Here is an 18,291-nt window from a genome sequence, read left to right on the forward strand (position 1 = left end):
GCTTGCTTTCCCACTGGGCACAGACGTCAATTCAACGTCTATTCCATATTGGTTCAATGTCATTTAATTGGGTTGTTATCCAACTGATCTTGTATCCTATCTGTCATCCTGTGAACCCCGTTCATTGCTGCTCTTAGCTATATTTGTTAGTTTTTTTGTTGACAAAGTGGGGGTTAGGAGCGTCGGCTAACGTGGTAAAAATAAATTGCAGTACATATTTTGCTGTTCTATCGCACGTGCAATGATGTCAGAGGGAAAAAAACTGTATTTGTGGTTTGCAGTAACTTCTTTGTTGTTTTAGTATCGCAAACGGACGTGGCAATATCACCATTAAGGATTCCAGCTAAGGTGCTGTATGTAAACCTTTGGTAACTGTTGTTAGTGGAGGATTTCCGACTGCTTGTGCGTGAATATACTACTCTTTGAATGGGTTAGACCTTTACTACCAACAATGCTCTCGTCTAAGATGTAAAGACTGACATCAGCGCATACAGAATGGTTAACAATGACAGGAACATAGTGCTGTAAGACATAGCCCCTACTTTAACAGACATTGTTGTGCTGTTTGCCTTGATTATTTGGTCCAGCTACTACATGCACTGGCTGTTACGTTGCAATGGACCTTGCAGTTTGTATATGAGCTAAAATTTTATTTCATTTTCAACGACGTCTGTGAACATGTATCCAGGGACAGTAAGAATCATATGATGACTTCGATTGTTGATGAGAAGTGCTGCTATAGTCACACCTGCCTGAAGCAGGGGATAACACTAAACCCCGACACCAACACCACAGTCTCTCCAGCTTTCTTTAGAGTATATCAACAGCACTTTAGATCTTACAGGTGCACATAAAGGTTTAAATGTCTTTAAACAGGTGACAGGTGCAAGAGTACACAATATCTGTAAAAAGTGTAAAAAACCCATCTTGACGCCAACCTTGAACTATAAACACAGAGAGGGACATGAGGTAGGAGAGTACAGAGAGCTGTTTGGAGCAGGAACATAGATACAGCAAGGCTGGGTTACGTAGGTCTGGGTGGTGAGCGGTGGTCAATGTCTTAGCAGTTGATAGCAGGGTTGTGATTGGACTGGTGAGGGGAAAGGCCAAGAGTCATATCACAGGAGTGTATCACTTTTTTTTTCTCACATTTCACTGTGAGACTCGTTTACGGATGGTCTGTCTTTAAGCGAGCCAGAAATGGTGTAAAACCTATGGGAGATACGACAAGAGAAAAGTTAAACTATGCAGTTTTAACTCTTGAACTACAAACCTGTTAAACAAGATTAATGTTAAACTATACAGTTTCACCTCAAACTAGTGACCTGTGAAACAAAATAAATGTTAAATTATACAGTTTTAACTGTTGATCTAGCAATCTGTTCAGAGGAATAGAAAGTAGAAGAGAAAGCAGTGCAATTAATTATACCTTGACTTTTGAAAATGTCTGCGCTTCTTCAGGACTTGGAAACAGGATGATTTTGCACAGGAGTGTTTCAGGTCAATAACTTGGTAGATGATGGGGTTGTACATGGCAGAGGACTTAGCCAGCAGAGTGGGGATCACAGAGACAGAGATAGGCACTGAGTCGGGCTCGCCAAACGCAGACACCACTGAGACCACTGCATACGGAATCCACGCTATTAAGAAACCAGCACAGATCAACATCGCCACCTGGAGGACACAAGTAGAAGCACATCACAGGTCTGTCTCACAATAGTAAAAGCATCTCTGAGGTGAGGTTCCATGCACAAACACACCACACACACACACACACACACACACCTTGGTCAGTTTCATCTCCAGGCTATGGTTGTTCTTGTTCCTGGTGTCAAAGTGGGATATCTCTTTCGCTGAGGAGTTGACCTTGAAGATGATCATGACATAGGAGAAGACGATGATGCCGGTAGGGAAGATAAGGCAGAAGAAGAGGATGGCCATGACGAAGCTCTGGCCTGCCACGGAGGTCTGGGCCTGCCACCAGTCCAGGGTACAGGAGGTGCCAAACGGCTCTGGAGCGTAGCCGCCCCAGCCCACCAGGGGCATGGTGGCCCAAAAGCCTGAGTAGAGCCACACCAACACCAGACACAGGAAGGCATGGTGCCTCATCAGCCACGTACCTGTGGGCAGAATTATGGGATTGATCATTTATTGGTTCATTATTACAATAACGTTTTAATTCAAACTGTTCAGATATCACAGATCACTCAAAAGTGCTAATTATTAATTCTTATAAAGGTCTTGTGTTACTGTAAACCAAACACAAACTGAGAGCATAGCCCACTGTACCGTATCTGAGATGACAGATCTTGAGGTATCGGTCTAGGCTAACTACGGTCATAGTGATGAGGCTGCCAACACCGAAGAAGAAGCCAGCCCAGCCATAGAAACGACAGCCCTCCCAGCCAAACAGCCAGCGGTGGGAGAAACTAGATGCCACAAAGAACGGTTTCCCTGTGACTTCAAGAGCAAACATGGAGACGTTACCACCTCAGATGAACACTGTGTGCTGTAAAGACATGAGAATGTATAGTATGCATGTACAGTAATGTCCTAGGCATGAGAATGTATGAGAATTACAATGAAAACCATCGTCTTCATCCACTTCACAGAAAACAAGTGCTGTTTCTTCAGAACCCTCAATGATAACAGATGCAGTACAGTAACAATCATGAGGCAAAGCATGTGAAAGAAGAGCAAATCATATATTGTGTTTCCCAGTGCCCTATATCATTCCCATAATTGTGTGAAGAGGCATCCTCACTGCACTAGTCTGATGCCACAGAGGTCCAGCAAGTAAAGCTGTACTCTCCACCAACTCTCAAAGTTAACAATAGACTCTTTGTCTCAGTTTATGACTCCTACAGTATCAGGGTAAAATGGCTACCAAACATTCTGGACTTTCAACCATTCTGGACCTTCTGGACCATTCTAGCTAATTCTGGACCATTCTGGACCTCTGATATTCCCAAGATGCAGGCAAAGCTGGCAGACACATAGATCATGCCTGTTTTCTGCTGTGGACAATGGTTCTAATCCTAGAGAGCAATACAGATGTCTCATACAGAGGGACGTAGTTGGCCCAGACTCTGAGAAATAAACAGATAAACAAGTGAGAATCATGTGGTTGTATGAGGCACAGAGAGAGCTGGCCAGAACTTGTTCTGAGACAGAGAGAGACACTGTTGTGAATTCTGCTTCTGGCTGGGTCACAGCTGGGTAAAATATTCCCCATACATTTTATTTTTGAAACTACATTTCTTAACTAAGATGACTGTTTGCAATGGAACTAAATCTCTTGTACATAAAAGGCCTAGTCTGATGCTGTTCCTCTAATATCCAAACAGTGGCGATAAAGGACCAACTTCAGGTTTGGCCACAATTCAGCATTTTTGAGTATTGAGTTAACAAACATACCTATACATGTAAATGATTGAGAGAAATAATGGCCTGTTACATTAATATTATTTAACAAGGAATTGATGGAACCTACATTGTTCTGAAAGAGAGACAGGAATGTAATTAGACACTCCACACACAACAATGAAATTTCAATATAATATAATTCAACAATGGTGATTCAGACTTGGGATCAGATGAGACTTCAAACAATGATGTCAGTTGTATGATGTCTATGATTTTTTTTTTTTTACTCTGTGGTTCTCCCTCTCTCTTTCTCTTTATTTGTTGTCATTATATTCCACCACTTCATCTTCTTCCAACCATGACAACCGTTCCCATGTGTCAGGATGTACAGCCAAGAATGTTAATGCAGCGCTAACATTGTTCATATACATGCTGTTCTGAATTTAAATAAACAAAATACATGGGACTAATCCACCTTACAATGTTCTGTGCAGAGACACACTGTAAATGGACATACTGTATGAAAAGACTGATGAATGGTTTACCTGATATGCCAAAGTCAAAGATGGCTAAGTTAACTGTCATAAGCTCAGGTGGCCTTAGCTTTGTCTTGCGTTTGATGGTCATGTATATAACATAGCCATTTCCTGTGGCAGACATGATCCCTGCAGAGAAAACAGAGGACAAGAGGAAGACATGATAAGTAGTAAAAATGCAACATGACAGGGTGTACCTACAGGTTAGTTCATTTACGTACTTAGGCCTATGGCATAATTGGTTTAATAATAATGTTGCAATACTATCACTATTAATAATTGAGATTTTGCCCTGTGTGTGTTTATCTCTAGAGCCTTGATACATGATAATGATGCATTGTCACGATCGTCGTAGGGAATAGACCAAGGCGCAGCGTGATGAACGAACATGTTAAACTTTATTATCTTTAGTGATAATAGACAACAATAAACAAAACAAGAAACGACTCGTGAAGTCCACGGTAACAATGACCAACACGGAACAAGAACCCACAAACACAAAGGGAAAACAGACAGTTTAAATATGGCTCCCAATCAGAGACAACCAACGACAGCTGACACTCGTTGCCTCTGATTGGGAGTCACTCTAGCCCACATAGAAATAAACACAACAGAATGAACACACCCTGGCTCAACATATAGAGTCCCAGAGCCAGGGTGTGACAGTACCCCCCCCTAAAGGCGCGGACTGCGACCGCGCCTCAACTTGAACAAAACAGGGGAGGGCTGGGTGGGCATACCTCCTCGGCGGCGGTTCTGGCTCCGGCCTTGCCCACCACCCTCCAATAAACCCCCCATAGCGCCCCTGGTCCAGTCTGGCCCCGCTGGCTGGAGCTGAACTGGACTTAGCAGGAGCGGTTAGCTTCAGCTCCGTAGTGGAGCAGTTGACCGGTGCCTGGTGACCCAGGCACGGGTTGTGCTGGACTGACGACGCGCACCCCTGGCTTGGTGCGTGGAGGAGGAACGGGCCTTACCAGGCTGACGACGCGCACCCCTGGCTTGGTGCGTGGAGGAGGAACGGGCCTTACCAGGCTGACGACTCGCACCCCTGGCTTGGTGCGTGGAGGAGGAACGGGCCTTACCAGGCTGACGACGCACACCGTAGGCTTGGTGCGTGGAGCAGGGACAGGCCGGGCTGGGCTGGCGACGCACCCCGTAGGCTTGGTGCGTGGAGCAGGGAAGGCCGGGCTGGGCTGGCAACGCACACCGTAGGCTTGGTGCGTGGAGCAGGGACAGGCCGGGCTGGGCTGGCGACGCACACCGTAGGCTTGGTGCGTGGAGCAGGGACAGGCCGGACCGGGCTGACGACGCACACCGTACACTTGGTGCGAGGGGCCGGAACAGGCCGGACCGTACTGGGGACACACACCACTGGCTCTACCTCGGGATCTGGAACGGGCCGGACCGGACTGGTAACACACCCCAGTACCTCTCGCCGTGCCTCTACACCTTCCTTCCCTACTTTGACCAGTGGCCCCCGTAACCTGGTGGCCTTCTGAATCCGCCCCTTTTCTGCCTCCGTCAGCCCCGTCGTCCATGCCGTGTGCCCCCCCCTAAAAAATTTCTGGGGTTGCCTCTCGCCTGTCCGACGTTGACCCGTTTGGCGCCGCTGCTCCTCTCTACGGCGCGCCTCCACCGTCTCTTCCCACGGACGCCGATCCATCCCGGCCTGTATCTCCTTCCAAGTCCAGGACCCTTTCCCGTCCAATATCTCCTCCCATGTCCAGGCTGCCTGCTCCTGGACACGCTGCTTGGTCCTTTTATGGTGGGTTCTTCTGTCACGATCGTCGTAGGGAATAGACCAAGGCGCAGCGTGATGAACGAACATGTTAAACTTTATTATCTTTAGTGATAATAGACAACAATAAACAAAACAAGAAATGACTCGTGAAGTCCACGGTAACAATGACCAACACGGAACAAGAACCCACAAACACAAAGGGAAAACAGACAGTTTAAATATGGCTCCCAATCAGAGACAACCAACGACAGCTGACACTCGTTGCCTCTGATTGGGAGTCACTCTAGCCCACATAGAAATAAACACAACAGAATGAACACAACCTGGCTCAACATATAGAGTCCCAGAGCCAGGGTGTGACATGCATGCCCTACTGTCAAGTTAAAAAAATACAAATGGGTTGTGGGTAAATGCAAAGACAGTATACATGCATGTTTGGGTTGATCAAACACATTTTGACTACTGTCTACAATATTCATAAGACTTGACATACACTTTCACAACAAAACAAGGTTTTTGAAATCCGCCCCCAGTCTGAAATGGTCAATATGCTTTTAAGTCATTGATTTCCATGCACAAAAGAAAGGAATAACTAATTTGTCATCTCTATGACCTCTGTTTTGGCTCATGTCATCACTTCCACTGTGTGTGTGACACAAGTTGTGGTAATTATATGTCACAACACATTGAATGGATTCCAATTGATGCTCTTTGTTGTTGCTGATCAACAGTTCATTGTCCTTCACAAACATGTATTTATCTGTCAATAACAACGTCAGTGTGCTGCTAACAGCTTCACTTCCTCCATGGTCCCTGTCCCCTTACTGGACTGGAACCAGTGGTTGACAGACATTATCCTCTGCTCCATTCTATGATGTGTGATAGGAGTGTATACGGTATGATGTGCAAGATCTCTAGTGCTCATTTTCTTGTGAAATTGTCCCATTAACTCTGGACTGTATCAGCTGAATGATCTTGTTTCACACACAAAGCAATTTATTGAGATAAATTCAAGGAAAAGAAAAATGAAATATCTCTTTCATTCCAATTCTATCATATGATAAACAGATTAGAAAACAATTATAGAATGGGTTCCAGTTTGTTTGCTACTTATAATTCATATGTGTATATGTATACATCTACAGGATATGTAGTATATTCTTCATGGAGCATGAGGAAACATTAAATAACGTACTTATGATAATGAACCTATGCTGAAAGGAATGATCATATATTCGAGAATAATATCCGCAAGCATACAATATACAGTTAGAATGAGTCACTGTACATTCCATGGATGGCTGGTGGCACCTTAATTGGGTAGGACGGGCTCAAAGTAATTTCTGGAATGGAATCAATGGAACACTTTCAAACACATCGAACAAATCTTCTCCATGTCCTTGAAACCATTCCATTCACTCCATTCCAGCCATTATTATGAGCCGTTCTCCCCTCACCAGCCTCCTGTGATTCCCACTTACAGGAGATTATCCTCTAGGGTGGCCCTCCAATAGTTAGCACTGATTGGACAAGACAGATAAAACCAGAATAACCACAACCTGTAACCATCGTTTTATCTTTTTAATGATTAGCTCCAGGTCTCGCTTAAGGGTTTAATAAACATTTTCTTAGAATGGCTGCATACATTTGTTTGTGCCATGCAATATCAATGTGAACATGAGCTGTTTGACTTTTGTGAGTAACTTATACCTGAGCACAGGGGCGGTGTGTTCAATAGGGCGATATGGGCGACGCACTGCCAAACGGGAAAAGGAAGGGATTTTTTTTCTAATCAATTATATCACGGCAACAGTAGTTATCAGTGTTGTAATCTAGACGTCTGATCTGCCACAGTGCCACTAAATGTCCAATCAGGCTAAAGTCGTGCTTCAAATGCCCCCCCCCCCCCCCCCTTTTGGGGCGATTTCAGTCAGGTTGAAAATCGCCCAGAAGTCTGTCATAGACTCCCATGTAAAATCTATTTTTTTCAAATATCAGAGCTTTCAATACAATCTCTATGGGTTTCTGAGGGCTTGCACTTACGCGCTTTCGTCATACGTAACATATAACCATGAACGTAACTAAGAAAAGAGCGGGTAGCAGCGTCAATCAATTCACTACTTCTATCAAAATGGCTAGGCTTCAGTGCAACTCGATTGTGTCTTTGAAAGAAGTTCCTTTTTGTCGGCGAACAAATGAAGATAAATTGGCAACGAAACAATTAGGACCTCCCAGACCAAATTTAATAATTCAACAGGTTTCTACTAAAGGGGGGAAGTCCTACACCCGAGGATTTTCCAAAAATTGGTACGAACGAAAAACCTGGCTAGCAGGCTGCGATGTAGCTAATGCAGTCTTCTGCTACCCCCTGCTTACTCTTTCACCCTGAAGGCGGCATGGCAGACAGCACCGCTTGGACAGCGACTGGTGTGTAACGGACATGCACCATCTTTCAGGAAAGATTAAGAAACATGAGCTGTCAAAGACCCACATGGATAGCTGTTTGAGATTGTCTGCTTTGGGGAGAGTGAACATTCCCACTCAACTGGATGAGGGATACAGGCTAGCTGTCCGCCGCCACAACGATGAGGTTAGTGTTGATAATCACAAGTTTACTGGAGAACTGAAACTGACAAGGCTGACAAGATAGGACCCTTTTGTCCATTGTTATTGGATAGGAACAGAACTTATAACCAGCTCCTGACCTAAATAGATCTTAGCACAACATTTTACTCAACATATCATATTCCATATTCACTATAACAAATATATTTACTACGACATTAGCAAGAACCGCCACATCCTCAGCCGGCTAATCCAGTGTGTGAAGTTTTGTGGAGTGTTTAGAGTTAGCTTTGCGAGGCAAAGATGAAACTGAGGGCTCCACCAACCCTGGTAAGCCAACACTTTTGAGATCAGTCAATAAATGCTTCTGGTATTGACTTATATGCTGCCCCTGTCTTCATGTTGTTGCTGGACATATCTTTTTTTAAATGTGTGTAGGTCACCTAAATCATCAGAAAAATTGCCCCCCCTGAGAATTTTTTCAGGAGCCACCACTGCCTGAGCAGAAAAGAAAACATGCAACAAACATGCAAGAGAAACATACAAGAAACTAAGGACCAATACAACGTGAAAACCTTTAGCAAACAAAGGAGTGTTGCGAATGTGCTTTGAAAGGCTGGTCATGGCTCACATGGCTCACATCAACACCATCATCCCGGAAACACTAGACCCACTCCAATTTGCATACCGCCCCAACAGATCCACAGATGAATCAATATCAATCGCACTCCACACTGTTCTTTCCCACCTGGACAAAAGGAACACCTATGTGAGAATGCTGTTAATTGACTACAGCTCAGCGTTCAACACCATAGTGCCCACAAAGCTCATCACTAACCTAAGGACCCTGGGACTAAACACCTCCCTCTGCAACTGGATCCTGGACTTCCTGACGAACCGCCCCCAGGTGATAAGGGTAGGCAACAACACATCTGCCATGCTGATCCTCAACACGGGGGGCCCTCAGGGGTGCGTGCTTAGTCCCCTCCTGTACTCCCTGTTCACACACGACTGCGTGGCCAAGCACGACTCCAACACCATCATTAAGTTTGCTGACGACATAACAGTGGTAGGCCTGATCACTGACAACGATAAGACAGCCTATAGGGAGGAGGTCAGAGACAACAACCTCTCCCTCAACGTGAGCAAGACAAAGGAGCTGATCGTGGACTACAGGAAAAGGAGCACAACCCATTCACATCTATGGGGCTGTAGTGGAGCGGGTCGAGAGTTTCAAGTTCCTTAGTGTCCACATCACCAACAAACTATCATGGTCCAAACACACCAAGAAAGTCGTGAAGAGGGCACGACAATGCCTTTTCCCCCTCAGGAGACGGAAAAGATTTGGCATGGGTCCCCAGATCCTAAAAAAGGTATGCCGCTGCACCATCGAGAGCATCCTGACCGGTTGCATCACCACCTGGTATGGCAACTGCTCGGCATCCGACCGTAAGGCGCTACAGAGGGTAGTGCGAACGGCCCAGTACATCACTGGGGCCAAGCTTCCTGCCATTCAGGACCTACAGTTGAAGTCGGAAGTTTACATACACTTAGGTTGGAGTCATTAAAACTCGTTTTTCAACCACGCCACAAATTTCTTAACAAACTATAGTTTTGGCAAGTCGGTTAGGACATCTACTTTGTGCATGACACAAGTAATTTTTCCAACAATTGTTTACAGACAGATTATTTCACTTATAATTCACTGTATCACAATTCCAGTGGGTCAGAAGTTTACATACACTAAGTTGACTGTGCCTTTAAACAGCTTGGAAAATTCCAGAAAATGATGTCATGGCTTTAGAAGCTTCTGATAGGCTAATTGACATTATTTGAGTCAATTGGAGGTGTACCTGTGGATGTATTTCAAGGCCTACCTTCAAACTCAGTGCCTCTTTGCTTGACATCATGGGAAAGTCAAAATAAATCATCCAATACCTCAGAAAAAAATGGTAGACCTCCACAAGTCTGGTTCATCCTTGGGAGCAATTTCCAAATGCCTGAAGGTACCACGTTCATCTGTACAAACAATAGTACGCAAGTATAAACACCATGGGACCACGCAGCCGTCATACTGCCCATCCTAGAGATGAACGTACTTTGGTGCGAAAAGTGCAAATAAATCCCAGAACAACAGCAAAGGACCTTGTGAAGATGCTGGAGGAAACGGGTACAAAAGTATCTATATCCACAGTAAAACGAGTCCTATATCGACATAACCTGAAAGGCTGCTTAGCAAGGAAGAAGCCACTGCTCCAAAACCGCCATAAAAAAGCCAGACTACGGTTTGCAACTGCACATAGGGACAAAGATCGTACTTTTTTTTTTATGTCCTCTGGTCTGATGAAACAAAAACAGAACTGTATGGCCATAATGACCATCGTTATGTTTGGAGGAAAAAGGGGGATGCTCGCAAGATGAAGAACACCATTCCAACCGTGAAGCACGGGGGTGGCAGCATCATGCTGTGGGGAGGCTTTGCTGCAGGAGGGACTGGTGCACTTCACAAAATAGATGGCATCATGAGGAAGGAAAATTATGTGGATATATTGAAGCAACATCTCAAGACATCAGTCAGGAAGTTAAAGCTTGGTCGCAAATGGGTCTTCCAAATGGACAATGACCCCAAGCCTACTTCCAAAGTTGTGGCAAAATGGCTTAAGGACAACAAAGTCAAGGTATTGGAGTGGCCATCACAAAGCCCTGACCTCAAGCCTATAGAAAATGTGTGGGCAGAACTGAAAAAGCGTGTGCGAGCAAGGAGGCCTACAAACCTGACTCAGTTACACAAGCTCTGTCAGGAGGAATGGGCCAAAATTCACCTTCTTGTGGGAAGCTTGTGGAAGACTACCCGAAACGTTTGACCCAAGTTAAACAATTTAAAGGCAATGCTACCAAATACTAATTGAGTGTATGTAAACTTCTGACCCACAGGGAATGTGATGAAAGAAATAAAAGCTGAAATAAATCATTCTCTCTACTATTATTCTGACATTTCACATTCTTTAAATAAAGTGGTGATCCTAACTGACCTAAGACAGGGAATTTTTACTAGGATTAAATGTCAGGAATTGTGAAAAACCGAGTTTAAATGTATTTGGCTAAGGTGTATGTAAACGTCCGACTTCAACTGTATATACTAGGCGGTGTCAGAGGAATGCCCAAAAAATTGTCAAAGACTCCAGTCACCCAAGTCATAGACTGTTTTCTCTACTACCGCATGGCAAGCGGTACCGGAGTGCCAAGTCTAGGTCCAAAAGTCTCCTTAACAGCTACCCCCAAGCCATAAGACTGCTGAACAATTAATAGAATGGTCACCCAGACTATTTGCATTGATGCCAAGAGTGTGCAAAGCTGTCATCAAGGCAAAGGGTGGCTACTTTGAAGAATCTCAAATATAAAGTATATTTTGATTTGTTTAACACTTTTTTGGTTACCACATGATTCCATATGTGTTATTTCATAGTTTTGATGTCTTCACTAATATTATACAGTGTAGAAAATAGTAAAAATAAAGAAAAACCCTTGAATGAGTAGGTATTCTAAAACTTTTGACCGGTAGTGTATATTTTTTACAAACTATTATTTATTTTACTATGTCAATATGTATTTGTTGTCAATGTTTTGGCGTCAAACTGGTTGCAGTTGTGAAAAAAGTAAATAGTTGGAAGAGTTGCAGAGTTCATTGAAAATAATGCCATTGTTGATTAGATGCTTTTTTCATTCATTAGGCTATTTTCTCTTGAACCATATGGTCTATCTACTAGAAACTCATGGACAATATGAACACACATATAAAACATTAATACTATATATGAATACATTTTTTTTTTACACTTATTCAAGTATAAATTACCAAAGTTACCAAAGATTGGCATAGATTTTCTGTTAATTACCCAAAGTACTGAAAATTCTAGTCACTTTCATAAATTACCGGCATACTGTAGACACAAAGTTAGTATCTCAATGGGGGAATTCAAGCAGAGTTTGAAGTCACGCAAACAACAGATTCAAGCTAAATCAAACACGTGAAAGCATGTTTATACATGCTGAAAACACACCAAACACACAATGAATGGATCGAGTTAATCCTAAATTCATATGGTAACCTTTAGAGTGTGTCCTCTCATTAATCAATGAATAGACAGACAACACAGTATCCATATATCTCACTGAATAGCCACATCAAAATGCATGAGACCCCCGCATGAGACATCTTCACTGTCCATCGGTTCGTTGGGTCAGGACAGCAGTTAAACTAAACAGGGTATTACATGGTTTGCAAATGGCTCAGCACAGTATAAAATACAAAGAATGAGTTGCTATCAAGTAGAGAAATAGATAATCTGACAGACAGGAAAATAAAATCCTGAGTTGCCCCAATGTTGTATATGAAGGTGAGCACAGGGACAGAGATTGCATAACTGTATCTATCTATAAATGAATCTATTCTTGTATTTATCCACTCACTTGATTTGAGTCACTGTAAAAGCACAGCTCAGTCATGGATACACATTGGCATGTACAGCAGAAAACCCCAACATCAGGAGAAAAGAGATGGAACTTCCTTGAATTCACATTTTTCCATCCCTAAAGCTATTCTGGGGGTTAAGATCGTGTCTACATTAAAATGCAGATGCAGAGCTGCATTTTCAAAGTAGGATGTACAGTGGGGTCCATAATTATTGACACCCTTCATAAAGATGAGCAAAAAAAGACTATAAAATAAATAATACAAATACTGAGCTATATTGTATGCTCCAAAAATTGAATATATATTTATACTAATACAATTGCTCAGAGAAAGAGATTTTGTTTAACAAGTAATAAAACAAAATCTAAAAAAGATAATTGGATCCCCTGTTTTCAATGTTCCAGCACCCTCCCCTTGAGAGGATAACCACACTGAGCATTTTTCTAAAATGTTTTAAGAGATTGGAGAATATATTGGGCGGGATCTTAGACCATTCCTCCAGATCCTTGATATCCTTCATCTGCACTTATAGACTGGCCTCTTCCATTCAAACCACAGCTTTTCAATGGGGTTCAAGTCCAGAGACTGACATGACCATTGCAAAGTGTTGATTTTGTGGTCAATTAATAACTTCTTTGTGGATTTTGATGTGTGCTTGGGGTTATTGTCGTGATGGAAGATTCACTTGTTGCCAAGTTTCAGCCTCCTGGCAGAGGCAATCAGCTTTTGGCTAAAATGTCCTGGTACTTGGTCAAGTTCATGATGATGCCACTGACCTTAACAAGGGCCCCAGGACCAGTGGAAGCAAAAATAGCCCCATAACATCAAAGATCCACCACCATATTTTACAGTATGGGATTACCTTCTATTCAAATCCCTTTTTAAATACATTTTGAATCGTCTTACACAATGGACAACCTTGATGAATCAGAATTGATTGCAAACGTAATCGAATCAGAATTGCACTCCTTGTTGTGAAGAATGGTTAGGCTATGTCTCAAGAGAGGTGGATGAGCAGAGGATATGAGGGTGTATTGATGAGTCTACTTCCCTTTGCAGTGTATTTCCCTGTACTTTATTGACACTTACCTATGATGCAGATGTAGAAGGCAGCCACGATGTCAGCCTCCTTAGACAGCTTGGAGGCGAAGGGATCACCCGCCAGGAGGTAATGGGGGACATAATCGGGGCAAGCTGAGGTCTCATTCCCCGTAAGAGCCATGCTTAGGTGTCAACCGCTTTCTGGGCAACCAAAACAAAATTAACATGTTCAGTACAAGATGTCCACACTGAAACAGTCAGAAATACATTTGTCACCTATCAAGTTTTGGTGACACCCTTTCTTTTCAGATGGGCAGTCCCTCCAGGATTTCGTAGAGATTTTAGGTGATATTTGCTAGCAAATATGCTTGATTTTGCTGCAGCAATTCTGACATTTTGCATGGCAATTTGTCGCAAAAATGCGCTGACAAGAGAAAGACTTGGTTGACATGTGGCTTGATTGAACCATATTATGCGGTAAATGTGCGGTGACTGGTTGAAATTGCAAGCCCTATTTTTATACTGCGGTGATGGGTCAGATTTATGCGATAATATTGCAATGATTTGTCTGTTTTATGCGGAAATAGCACAGTGATTGGTCAAATTTGCAAGCCCTCGCATAATATGCAGCAGTGGAAGCTGGTGGGAGGAGTTATAGGAGGACCGGCTCATTGTAATAGCTGGAATGGAATCAATGGAAGGTATCAAACACATCAAACATATGAAACCATATGTTTGACTCCATTCCATTAATTCCATTCCAGCCATTACATTGAGCCCGTCCTCCTATAGCTCCACCCATCAGCCTCCTCTGATATGCAGGAAATTGTTGATTTTGCAAAAGAAAAATTGTGAACTCAGAATTGCAGAATCCTGGAGGGACTGGACAGGTAGGTTTGTTTCTGTCACCTGTTTTCTAGAAAGTGCAATCAAGCGACACAACAGCATCAAAGGTTAGATTAGGTTCACTAACGTTTTCTTGGAAATTCAATCTAACTAACTCCACCCCAAAATCAGGGGTGCAGGCTTTTGCTCCAGAAAAAGCAGTAACTTACCTGATTACTAGCTCACATTATATTACTGCAAGTGAAAATCTCACTTTCAAAAGTTAATATTCTGTTAGCTCATACCCAAATAATGTTGTTGACTCATCCTATACTTGTATTTGTGGCCAAAGCATAAATTCGAGAAAAAACATTCAGAAAACCGCACCTCAAACTTGTATTTCCTCCTGAGGAGGATGAGCAGGCCAATCAGCAGTCTACTCGCATTAATATTTTTGTATGACCAATATACGGTCACACCGTTGTTGGGATACACCCACACCATTCCAACACAGAAATCTGCTTTTTAACATACTTCATTACCATTTTTTGGTAGGAACAGGATTTCACTCATATTCTAATTAATTATAGGCCATATTTCATAGAAATCTGGAAATACTGGACAGTTACTCTGACACTCAATCATGTCTTCAATTATTAGCCTATTCCTCCACGATGTTCAGTGCTGTTTACAGTATTACCTGTAATAGAAAGCCAGAGCGATAAGAGAGGGAATTCTAATTACACTCTCGGCCATGAAGAATAAACCAGATTAGTCACCATGGGGTTCAGTTTCGTGTCCTGCTGACTGTCATTGGTTATCTCTCCCTCCACACACTACACCATCTCACTTCTCATCAGCAGAGCAAAGCACAGCAATGATTGGAAATTACTACATAACTACTAGATTTGTAATGGCAAGAAGCACATAACTTTAGACAGAGACTAAATTAACCTCTAAATATAAATAATAATTTAGCAATTGCTTTCCATTGAAGAGGAGTTGAGCAGTTATTGTTGTTGCGAAGTGGAGTAAGGAACTGTCAGGAGCAGTCCATAAAAATATTTCCGCAAACCATTGTACACAACCATAATGGTTGCAACAAAACACAATTCTGTTTTGCTATGGCCATTCTATTTGAAACTTCTTTGACATGGACATACAATTGGACAGCAATGACAGATTTTGGAGCATGAAAAGTATTCTTTCTCCAGGCTAATGTTCAAAAGAGAAGAATAGTTGTCAAAAAATTACCCCTGACACAAGATTGATGGCTTGAACCCGACCTGTCATCAACATGGTTTGACTTCACATTTGTTATATCAAATCGATCATTATCATCATCATCATCATCATCAACAACAACAACTCTTTCTCCTTCTTCATCAACATAATCATTCATCTGTGCCACCTACATAAACATCCAAGCTCACCAGCATCTTAACAGACCCCATAAACTAGCTACAGATCCAGAAAATTGCTGCAGAACCACTGACAACATCCAACATATATAGTTTGCCTAGCTAATTGAAAGTCTACACACGCATTGCACAGCATTGCACACGCATTGCACAGGGAATTGATTGGATTTTTCGCCTACCGATCTATACAACCTACTCCACATTTTCAAAGTAAAAAAAAATGTCTAGAACATTTTCCCACCCCAAAGAATTACATCTAATATTGCGTCTTCACACCCCAGAGACAATGCTTGATGGAAGCACATTTAGCAGCCATTACAGCTGTGAATACTTTTGAATATGATTCTAACAACTTTTCCCAACTCTTAGGGAAACATTTATCCATTGTTTTTGTTAAAATACATATGTAAATATGCTTGGGAGTCATTAGCTAGGTTCCCATTCAATTGGCAACAGATTTTCATGTGAATATTCTAAAATCTGCATAAAACAATATGCACATTTTCCCACCAGAGATGTGTTTCCATCAAATTGACTTATTGCGTATAAAAGGCTGTGCGTGATGACGTAGTGCACATAAAAATAGCTTTTGCGGTAAATTCCCATGTACCGAATAAAAAATACAAGTTAAATGGGTTTCCATCGCATTTTCAACTCTACCGATGCTTTTGCCACAATATTTTTTGCATTATATAGCAAATGTGCCCACTCTGGGCTTGGCACGTGCGCTCTAGCCTACAGCTCGCAGATATATATGCAGGTATAGCCTACATGATGATATTATTATGGACACAAGAGCAAGATTATTTTTATTTGTCAAATGGCAGCCAAGCATCGATCATCAAGTCACCAGAATAAGACCCTCGATATTTATTGGAAAGGAGCATCAAACTTATCACCATACACTTTCACCACCCTGTGAAGTTCATCATAATTTATTTAATCTGTAGCCTAAGTCGTATAGCCTAAGTCGTATAGCCTAAGTCAAGTATTGTGGTGGCAGCATCATGTTATGGGTATACTTGTCATTGGCAGGGACTAGGGAGTTTGTCAGGATTAAAATAAATATGAAAGGAGCAAAGCCCAGATAAAAACCCTGCCTTAGTCTTCTAAATACCTAACCCTGCGATAGAGTTTTCTTTTTCAGAGGGACAATTACACACATGTTAATGCCATAGACACACCAGAATGGCTTTCCAATAGATGTTGAGTGTTCCTGAATGGTCCAGTCTCAATCCTGACTTAAATCTGCTTGACAATCAGAGACAAGTTTGAATATTGCTGTCCATCAATTACTCCCAACCAAATTTACTGAGCTTGAGCAATTTTGACAATGTTTTTAGCAATGTTGCCTTAAGAGTTGTGCAATGTTGGTAGAATCTTATTAAAATGTTTCACAGCTGTAATGGCTGCCAAAGGTGCTTCCACCAAGTATTAACTCTGGGGTGTGAAGACATACGCAATCAATATTTTTTTTCTCATTCATTTGGAAAATGTTCTATAATTTTTCATTCAATTTGGAAATGTGGAGTAGTACATTGGTAGGAAAAAGTGAAGACTGTGCAAGTTCCAGGTCTCCGGCAGCCTCTGGAACTGCCATTCTGCGGCCAACAAGGCAGAGTTAATCTCAGCCTATGCTACCCTCCAGTCCCTCGACTTCTTGGCGCTGATGGAAACATGGATTACCACTGAAAACACTGCTACTCCTACTGCTCTCTCCTCGTCTGACCATGTGTTCTCGCATACTCCGAGAGCATCTGGTCAGCGGGGTGGTGGCACGGGAATCCTCATCTCTCCCAGGTGGACATTCTCTCTTTTTCCCCTGGCCCATCTGTCTATCTCCTCATTTGAATTCCATGCTGTCACAGTCACTAGCCCATTCAAGCTTAACATCCTTGTCATTTGTCGCCCTCCAGGTTCCCTTGGAAAGTTCATCAATGAGCTTGATGCCTTGATGGGTTCCTTTCCTGAGGATGGCTCACCCCTCACAGTTCTGGGTGACTTTAACCTCCCTACGTCTACCTTTGACGCATTTCTCTCTGCCTCCTTCTTTCCACTCCTCTCCTCTTTTGACCGCACCCTCTCACTGTCCCCCACTACTCACAAGGCAGGCAATACGCTTGACCTCATCTTTACTAGATGCTGTTCTTCTACTAATCTCACTGCAACTCCCCTCCATGTCTCCGACCACTACTTTGTATCCTTTTCTCTCTCGCTCTCCTCCAACACTACTCACTCTGCCCCTACTCAGACCTTTGCTCTCTCTCTCCCGCTACTCTCTCCTCTTCCATCCTATCATCTCTTCCCTCTGCTCAATCCTTC

At 42.7% G+C, this 18,291-nt stretch overlaps 1 protein-coding gene across 1 annotated transcript; it reads right to left on the minus strand.

Annotated features, from left to right (window-relative positions):
- Positions 1 to 1,145: 1,145 nt before the first annotated feature.
- On the minus strand, positions 1,146 to 13,904 carry opn5 (opsin 5; the record flags this gene model as incomplete). The annotated part of the gene is made up of 6 exons (XM_084150802.1): positions 1,146 to 1,212; positions 1,430 to 1,674; positions 1,786 to 2,120; positions 2,290 to 2,460; positions 3,912 to 4,031; positions 13,772 to 13,904. 6 exons carry the CDS (start codon positions 13,902 to 13,904, stop codon positions 1,146 to 1,148), a joined length of 1,071 nt encoding a protein of 356 aa, XP_084006928.1.
- Positions 13,905 to 18,291: the final 4,387 nt, after the last annotated feature.

Source organism: Coregonus lavaretus, assembly GCF_964263955.1.
Source record: "Coregonus lavaretus genome assembly, chromosome: 33".
NCBI classification, from domain to species: domain Eukaryota; kingdom Metazoa; phylum Chordata; class Actinopteri; order Salmoniformes; family Salmonidae; genus Coregonus; species Coregonus lavaretus.